The sequence below is a fragment of the Danio rerio genome, chromosome 6, assembly GCF_049306965.1.
Source record: "Danio rerio strain Tuebingen ecotype United States chromosome 6, GRCz12tu, whole genome shotgun sequence".
Lineage (NCBI taxonomy): Eukaryota > Metazoa > Chordata > Actinopteri > Cypriniformes > Danionidae > Danio > Danio rerio.
In genome coordinates this window covers 26,334,271-26,344,471 of record NC_133181.1, presented here as the reverse complement: position 1 = coordinate 26,344,471, position 10,201 = coordinate 26,334,271, and the positions used below count along the sequence as shown (strand labels likewise).

The following is a 10,201-nucleotide window of genomic DNA, read 5'->3' as shown; positions in this document are numbered from 1 at the left end:
CCTTCATGCTCTGTGACCGTGCACTCCATCCATTTAGAAACATTAGCAGCATTCCTCACGTGTGGGAAAAGTCGTGGACTCACTTCCACTTTAATCACGGCCTCAATCCCATAAAGCTGGAGTTTCCCAGCTGTAGGCACATCTGGAGAGAAAGAACTGCTGCGTCGCCCCATTTACCTGCATACCTGAGTTTAGCAGAATGCGGTTAATGGCAGAAACTCCAGAGGTCACTGAAACGCAGATGAAATGTCAGTCCCATTTACTTATTTACTTATAGGCAACCTAGAACAGAAATATCCCTGTCAAGCTGGTTCTCTCACATATATTTGCAGCACATTTTAGTGTGATAATAAAGATGTAAAAATTTGCTACAAATTTGTTTTTGAACAAAAATGTTCTAGTATTTTTCATCCACTTGCCCCTCCAACCTTGTATAAATGATCTGTAAGGATCTCGTCTCTCATCTACGTCAAGTTGTTACAGCTAATGGCTTGTAATATTCGTGATGTAAAACCTAAGTGAGAAAAAGACTTTGAGTGTTCATTCACTGTGGCGCTGTAGGTAGTGCTGTCACCTCATAGCAAGAAGGTCGCTGGGTCACTGGTTCGAACCTCGGCTCAGTTGGCATTTCTGTGTGGAGTTTGCATGTTTCTTCCCGGTGCTCCGGTTTCCCCCACAGTCCATAGTGTGTGTGTGTGTTTGTTTCCCAGAGATGGGTTGCGGATGGAAGGGCATCCGCTGTGTAAAAATATGCTGGATAAATTGGCGGTTCATTCTGCTGTGGCGACCCCGCATAAATAAAGGGACTAAGCCGACAAGAAAATGAATGAATGAAATCACAATCTTTAAACCATCCCCATCATTCTTCCTTGGGCCAAATCAAAGGTTACCATGGTTACACGTTTATCTGAAAATCTAAATATGCACAAATGAGCAAAAAAAAAAAAAAAAAAGAAAAGAAATGAAAAACAAAATTCTTTATTAGATATAAGCTATAAGTCAGTAAAATACAACAGTAAAAACTGGAAAATAGAAGGTTTAGGGATAGGTATGTGTATATGTGTGTGTGTTCACTTTTATGAACTCAAGATAAATGTCCCATATGAAAGTGTGATCTGCCTAAAAAATCATTTATTAATATATGGATAACACAGTAGCACGGTGGTTAACACTGTCGCGGTGTCATCTTACAGCAAGAAAATTGCTGGTTCAAGTCCCTAGGGCAGTTGGCATTTCTGTGTGGAGTTTGCATGTTCTCCCCGTGTTCACGTGGGTTTCCTCCAAATGCCTGGTTTCCCCGCAGTCCAAAGACATGCGCTATAGGTAAATTGAATAAACTAAGTTGGCCGTAGTCTATCAATATGAATGGGTGTGTATGGGTGTTTCCCAGTACTGGGTTGCAGCTGGAAGGGCATCCGCTGTGTAAAGAATGCTGGTTGAATGCAAGTTGGAGGTTCATTCCACTATGGCGACCCCAGATGAATAAAGGGACTAAGCCAAAGGAAAAAAAAATGAATGAATTTATACAATTAGAAGTTTTCAATGTCTAAATCAGTTTAAGTTGATTTAAGTGTCACAATGAGAAATTAATTTATATTATTTTTATATCTGATAATTGCTATTCTAGTTTAATTAAAATATTTAGCATTTTAAAATGACATTTGACCGCAAAGCATATTGTGTATTCCCGCTCCATCCAAAAAAAAAAAAAACAGTCTTACTGTGTCCTGATCAGAATAACTGTACAGTTTGAAAGACTCTCTGCCATTCTACTAAAGGATCTCTGCTTTTCAGGATTCATCATTTGAATAATGCAGCACAGCTCTAACTGGAAATCATATGACCATTTTACACTGGTTATCAGTGACTCTGCATTCTGTCTCATTTTTGCCTAGACTCAGCAAAAGAGAACAGAAGGTTATTTTTAGCTGTCAGCTCTCCTGCTCTAGCCTTGACTCATTCCATGAGGGATTTATTTTTTCATAATTGTTGTCTTAGTTTGCATTTGAACTCATGCGTGTCCCCCAGCCGTCCCGTTGCGTGTGCTGATGCTGTCACCTATGACTCACTTTCTCAGCTCTGTTTCTATTTCTGGCTTGGTCAGTGCTCAGATTATATCTGCTGTTTAGTGTAAAGACACAAGGCCTTGATGACCCGACGTCATGCGTCTCCCAGCTGCCGTAGTGAACGTAATGGAATTCTCTGTCCCGCCTACTGGTGGAAGCAGCTTATTTTAGTCGTACGAGAGAAGAAAGCTGCTGGATGCTTTTCAAAATGCTGTTGACAAAACAAAACCCAATTACACTTACAAACTGCCCTGTATGTTATCTAAAGGTAACTGGATAAAAGATGTCCAACAAAGGGGGCAGGGGGTAGAAAGTCAAGTGTCATTTTTCAGTGTTTTCAATGTTTTATTGTAATTTAGTGTAACTGCTTTATTTATGCAAAGACATACAAGTTGTTGTGAGCTTATTTAAATTTACAAAATAAGCAACTAAGGATAAGAATAATGGCAAAGTATAAAAATGGTTTAATGTTTTTTTAAACATGCTAGTTGACTGTAGGAACAAAATAAATGTAGAGTTCAGATGCAAAAACTTCGAAAAGTGTTTGAAATTTCCTTTAAAAGTGAACATTTTTTATCAGGCTCCTTTCTGTAGGTTCAGTAATTTCAAGGTTATGGCAAAGAATACAATGTTTTAAAGGTCTTTGAAAGGAAATAACTCAACATAAACATAGAAGTGTGAGAAAAATGCTCATTTTCAATGGAAATTTCAGACAGCACTAAAAGGTTTTTGCATCTGAACTCTGATTTTTTTTCAGCATTTTATTTGTTTGTATTTAAAGGTATTTAGCACTATTGAATACTACTAATGTGTCCTTGCTGGATAAATGTATTACTTTAATCACACTTCCTTACTAACTTCTGTCAAAATGTAAAAAATAATAGTAATAATAATAATAAAGTTTACATTTAACAATGTTTTATAGTTGCAAGAGGAATTGTGACTTATGTTAAACCATTTCAAGTGGTGCTCGCTGCAGAGCCATTTGAGGAGAGCTGAGCTCCAGCGAGGGGGAGCTTAAGCTTGAGCTCCACCTTTTTTGCACTTCTTCTACGAGTGATGTCACTGGGGGTAGGGTTAGGGGTGGGGTTGGTGTACGCATTAAAACAGCTTACAGGAGGAGGAGCGACAGCTCATGCTCCCCCTCGCTGGAGCTCAGCTCTCCTCAAATGGCTCTGCAGCGAGCACCCTCTCAACCATTTTGGATTTGACAAGCTAATATTATTGTTTTAATGATATGTCTGATTTAATAAAATAGTCTTAATGAATAAAGGTCAACATATTCAAATTTTAAACTTTTTTTAAGCAAACAGCTGAAATTGTGAAGGTGTCACGGTGGCTCAGTGGTTAGCACTATCACCTCATAGCAAGAAGGTCACTGGTTTGAGTTCTGGCTGGGACAGTTGGGATTGTTTGCATGGATTTCCTGCGGTAAAGTAAATTGAACAACCTAAATTGTCCGTAGTGTATGAGTGTGTGTGTGAATGAGTGTGTATGGGCATTTCCCAGTACTGGGTTGATGCTGGAAGGGCATCCGCTGCATAAAACAAATGCTGGAATACTTGGCGGTTCATTCCACCATGGTGACCTCTGAAATAGAAACTATAAGCTGACTGAATGATCAAATATTTAGAGTAAAATTGTATTTTTACAATTTGCAAAAGTTTAAAGTACTGTTGAAATAATGTCGCTATCACATTTGCTATCATCTAATAAATGTAACATGACTACACACTGTAAAAAGTGATTAGTTGCTTTGCTTTAAAAAAAGTGAGTACTTGATTTTACTTAAAAAAAGAAAGTAAACCCATTGACTTAACTTTTATAATTATGCACAATTTGTTTACTAATTATAAGGCAGCAAGTTTACTCTCATTTTAAAATAAAGTCAACTAATCACTTTTTACAGTGTGTAAACAATTACATGCTGATAAACCAAACTCTCAGACAACACACACACACCTCCAAAGACTGAAGTTTGTTGATCTGACATTTTATTTTGAACACTTTCTGAGGATGAACGCGACAATATAAATACAGTGAATAAATTAACATTTTAAAATACAAAGAGAACATTTTGTAAAACTGTTAAACAAGTAACTCATTTCTACTCAAATCAATAAAACGTGTATATTCCCTTTTAAATAATTATAATACAGGACAGCATTGATATCATGAGTTATGCTCTTGCAGCGAGGCTGCAAAAAGCCCAACATTTCCCAGCCCATCTGATCTCAGACAGCCAGATCACATTTGCTCGAGTAGATTCCAGCTGCACGTGCTCCAGTCTTAAAACTCCAATCCAGCATGTGTGATTCAGTTTCCTGTCCAGTCTCTTTCCCGGTAAACTCAATCCCTGCAGCACTTTGAACACAGCGCTGAGTCATTTATTCATTTTTCCTGTTCTGATCACTTGTTCTGATCATTGTGTTTGCTGGAATACATTTCATCCAGTGCGTTTGGTTAATCCCTCGTTATTATTAGGCTTCATCCAGAGCAGAACTCCAATCTTGTGCGGTAGCTTGTAAAAGCTGTGAAGTAGATTGTTTGCTTCTGTTCATCGTTCGGGGAGATTGATGACTGGCACCCACTGGTCCAAACCCCGACTGTCTCTACAGAATCGATTCAGTTTGCTGAGCGCTGGATCTTTCCATGTGGATGACTGAGGATTCTGGGAGAGAGAGCAAAAAACAGAAATGTTGAGATGCGTAGTTGTATGCTGCATGTATTCTAGATTGGTTCAGAACTGCAGGGCACATCAAAATAAAATGGGTGTTACAAGGAAATGGATTTATATGCCATCAGAGTGAGGAGTGGAATTTGCAGGCAGAACGTCAAAATAAATTTACGTCAATATACTTCAAACAAAAATCAAAAACTGGCGAGACACTGTTTGGAACTATACTCGGGGAAAATTAAGTTAACTTTCACACTTTAAGTTCTGATTCTCGTGAACATCTTCAGTCAACCATAAAAATATGATTCAATTTCAAATTAACAAAAAAAATTAAATAAAAAATTCAGAATCGCCTGAGAAACCATCTCATGTGAGCATTAAATGTTTTTGCGATATATATTTGTATATACTCCCTGGGAGCAGTTGGTGGTATTTTAGGGCTGCACGATTACTCAAAATTAAATAAAGATCGCAATTCTGCAAAATCCTGCAATTCTCATGCACATCTTGTCAGGAAACATGGCTCTGTAATCAGTAGTAAAGCTCTTAAGAGGGCATCCTGTAACCACTTTTATCAATTCAGTGACTAATAAACATTTGACTATGCAATAATCACACAGGATGACTTTTTTTCAAACATTCAACAGAAGATATGAGGTGAATTTGGAGTAAAACATGTTATTAAAAGAGTCGTAGATGGCTGAGAAGCATTTCAAAGCATTTTGAGAAGCATTTTGATTTTGAGTTTGCACAAATACATTTTATTTTGCGCAGCTTGTCAGTGAACTATTCCTCTATGTAGAAAACTCTGTTCCATCTGAAAGCAGGTGCTGGAGAGTTACTGCTCATTACAGAGCCAGCTTTACTGACAAGATGAGCATGAAACTCGCCTGCGATTAATCATGCAGCCAGTGGCGGATTTAGGCATGGGCAGCATCTTGCATGGAGACCCCTACCCCCCATGCTATTCACTTTTGACTGCGACACACCAACCCCCCCCCCCCCCCCCCCCCCCAGCCCCCGCCGCTCAATTTTCACAGTCGTCGGTAAAACTACAGCATAAACATGACGAGGGCAGCACGATTGTCATTTGCCAACAGCGCCAATTAGGCTTGTGACAGTACTGCATGCAGCCCTAGTACATTTTCAATTCAAAGTGTACCGCAAACAGCTCTTACTACTTTATTTTTCGTAGTGAGTTTATTTTGTTATTGCAAAGGAAAACAACCAGACTAATGTATTATAATTGCTGCACTCAGTGTGAGTGGAAGGCATACGCTAAAAATATACTGATGCTCAGGTATTTCAAAATTTCGACCCCAATATAGAACAGAAAGTAAATCAAATAACTTCCATACTTGATAATAAGAATCCCTAAACCCTAAAAAAGGTTTTGCCATTAATTCTTCAGACTAAATTAAATTATTTAATCATTAATTTCTTTTTAATGCAGATGATCTCCCAACAAAATCATCCATCCTCTTATATATTTTAACAATCCAAATGATGCTATTTAAGGAATTTGGAACATTTTTTAAAACAAATTATTGCCCCCTAAAAATCCTGCAGCCCTAATTCCTCAGTCCACAGAAGCGAGTGCTTTTAACAGCTGCTGGTTAAACGGACAAGCACTTGTTTTCAAAGGGCCTCTCTCTAATTTGTTAAAGATGGTCACTTCACAGAGCTTTTCTTCCAGGAAACTGTGTTTGCAGAAATGCCCCAGTGTTGCACAGGAAGTTCTGTGAATACTAAAGGCCGCCACAGAAGTTCAGCACTGCTATTATATCACTCTGAAGACCTGCCAGTTAACTGCAGCCCCAGACCGGCAGGAATTCCACATCACAGACGCTCTAATGGATCATTGAACTTTCAACTACTTCAGTCGTGCCGCCCTCAAAGAGCTTAACTAAACCTTCCTGGCAGTTAATTATGAATATGCATGAACAACTCTGCAGCTGTGATCGATCTGTGCTTTTGAGCTCACAGCTCGCGTGCAAGGGGAAATGAAATGACACATACGGTGACTAATACACAGTGGAGGTCCATCGACTCTCCTCCCGGTTTCATGCCCTCCAGGATCTCTGCCAGACGTCTCATGTTGTTCACTCGCAAGATATTGATGTCGTTCTCACAACAGAAGGCTTGAATCAGGGTAAAATGGATCTGGAGGGCCACATCTTTTACATCCTCCTCATCTGTGGCCAGCAGACACAAGACCACGTTGTCTGGGTCCCTGCAAAAATGTCAATGAAAGTACATTTGAAAAAATGTGCAAACAAATTTAATAAAACGGATGACTGACAAATATGGTCACACTTTATATAAGGTTTCATTAGTTCTTGAATTGATTGACATCAACTAATAATGAACAATACTTTTACAGCATTTATTAATCATTGTTTAACATTTAATAATGCATTATTCAAATCCAAATGAACATTAGTTAATGCATTGTGAGCTAACAATGATGCACTTTTTTTCTCCATTACATTAAAAAAAAGATTACCAATACTGAAATAAATGAACTGTTCACTGTTTGTTCATGTTGCTAAATACATTGACACTGTCAAAAGAGCATCAAAAATCAGCAACTTATATAAAAGCAAGCCCAGTTTAACAGAGAAGACTGGTTGTCACCTGCAACTTTCAGACCCTTCATGCTAGATGTTCAAAATTACACTGTTGCAGTTTGGCCATTTTGACTTCAGAAGATTGAATTCATTGCTAAAGCCTCTGGCAGTTAAGTATTTGAACACACACAAATGAAATAACGTTAACTTTGTCGTGCTGTCTTAGTAAAACACCTTACAGTGTGCCACTAGCGTACTAGCGATGGCCAAATTAAAATAAATGAATGATTTTAATCTAGATAAACAACATATCCTAACATATCTTACATTTTAAAGAGAGGAATGGCCCAGCTATGGTTAGTAAAGGATCTGTCATGACTACTTACACATTAAGCGACTTCGCTGCTTCATAAACTCCCACAGTGATGCAACCCTGAGGTAATGCAGCTGTCAGGACCTCTTCCAGTGCCTTTTCAACAGAGTCCATTCTGCAAAACCATTAAAACACAGTAGAGTTAGCGTTACAAGCGATAACTCGTACAAAACAAAAAGGCCACCTGTCTAAAAGCGTTCTGCATAAACGCGATTTGCAAAATATGAATCAAATTTAATCATCAATATCACAAGCATTGTCGGTTGATAAAACTTCTGCACAACATTTATGCAAGTAACAGGACACTCATGCAAGGACAGATTGAGCAGATCATCAACATGACGTCTGCATTAGCTTTTGGAAAACGATTTCTGATTTTCACGAGCTTTTAACGACACAAACGGACAACACGCGCGTGACTGTCGCTTCGAGCCTTTATGCAAAACCAGTGCATTTAATATAAAAACATACCTTTCCGTTGCGTTATCTCCACACGGTTCTTCAAAAGTCATATTGCACGTTAGAGACAGATATCCTTACAGTATGTGTCGCGCACGGTTCTCTGTAATCCTGTGTGATCCAGACACAAGAATATGCGGTAGAGTCTGAGTCAAGCGATAAAGTGTGAGGCTCGCATCATGAGACAGTAGAGTACTCGCTTGAGTCTCATTTACATACTCCTTTCTGATTGGTCAGATCACATGAACGCGCATGTATGAACACGGCAACAGTGACTGTATTTACATATCTAAATATGGTTACTTTTAAAACGTCTTAGTGTAAATAATTTTTCTATATATGTACATGCAACGCACATTAATTCTCAGGCAGCCGCTCATTAATATACTTAAATGATTCTAAAAATAAATGAATATATAAATATGTTGTCTGGGCCACGATTTAGAATTTTCTTCATGATAAAAAACGTACAAGAGGTTAAAGTGACATCTGGTGGCGAAGTTAGTGAAGTCCACGGATTCTTGTAGTCAGTAATCACTGCACATTTTTATTAGTTATATGCAAAAACTAATATTATTATCTAAAAAAAGATACAGTTTTACATTGTTTTTAAAAATATATATTTTTAGTGTAAGTTAATAATTGTTTATATAATTGCATGATTTAGTCAACAATGATAAAGCTCTCGCTCTTCATGGCTCAGTCCTATGAAATAATAGTAAACTAACTAAAATATTTATTTTAATTGGATGTTGTGTATTAATGTTGAAATGAGCATAGGCCAACCTACAATTAATAATTTGTTATTTGTATTTTTCGTGTTAAAATTAACTATGGAACCTTATTAGGTATTACGCTAAGCACAACCTAAACCAAAAATATAAACTGTTAGCCTTGGGTGTTTTTTATTTTGTTATCATAATAAAATAAGATAAATTACACGCAAGGTTAATAGTTTCAAGATAATTGCTTTTTTATTATGCAAAAAGTGAAAATATATAATGGGGTATGTACTATATACTATATAATTTACAAATTTCAGCTGTTTTTAAAGCCTTTTTTGTAGAAGAGTTAGAAATAGTTCGAAGTCATTTCGTAATTTTTAACATATATATATACACATACATATATATATATTGCCAAGGATGGGTTGCGGCTGGAAGGGCATACGCTGTGTAAAAACGTGCGGGATAAGTTGGCGGTTCATTCTGCTGTGGCGACCCCGGATTAATAAAAGGACTAAGCCGAAAAGAAAATGAATGAAAATTAATTAGGTTTTTGGCTTGTAAATTTACATTTTGTTTAAAAAATTGTGTTAATAAGATAAACAGATAAAGGAAATATATTTCATTTTATGTAAAGGTTCAGTTTTGTAATCAACAAAACATTTTCCCAATGTAAGGAAAAGTCTTTATCAACGTTCTTAATTACAAAAAGGGAAAAATCTTTCCAAAGCAAATTTAATGAACTGTAGAGCCAAAATAAGAACTAGGGGCTCCAATAGTATCTGGATGCAGCCTTTATGATGCAAGCTGAGACTGCATATCTCAGTGATGCCATGTCAGACATTAAATGGAGTTAGTGACGGAAAAACTTTTATCGATATATTTTTTTTGTATTTAACTAAGAGAGTATTGACTGGGTCCATATCAGGACACAATCTGAATAACGATGTAAGGCACAGGTATTACAAGATGGTGGTGATTTATGAGAACATTTCTGATAGACGTTTATTCATTCATTCATTCATTTTCTTGTCAGCTTAGTGACTTTATTAATCCGAGGTCGCCACAGCGGAATGAAACGCCAACTTATCCAGCACATTTTTACGCAGCAGATGCCCTTTCAGCCCAACCCATCTCTGGTAAACTTCCACACCCACATTCACACACACACTCATACACTACGGACAATTTTTTACCCAATTAACCTGTACCGCATGTCTTTGGACTCCGGAGGAAACCCACGCGAAGGCAGGGGAACATGCAAACTCCACACAGAAACGCCAACTGAGCCGAGGATCGAACCAGCGACTCAGCGACCTTCTTGCTGTGAG

General features: G+C 37.6%; 1 protein-coding gene across 1 annotated transcript; it reads right to left on the bottom strand.

Annotated features, from left to right (window-relative positions):
• Window positions 1–4,038: 4,038 nt before the first annotated feature.
• gadd45ab (growth arrest and DNA-damage-inducible, alpha, b) lies at window positions 4,039–8,313 on the bottom strand. The gene is given in 4 exon segments (NM_001002216.1): window positions 4,039–4,737; window positions 6,763–6,976; window positions 7,700–7,801; window positions 8,158–8,313. Coding segments are annotated over 4 exon segments (471 nt in total). The 5' UTR covers window positions 8,199–8,313; the 3' UTR covers window positions 4,039–4,623.
• Between the last annotated feature and the right edge of the window lie 1,888 nt (window positions 8,314–10,201).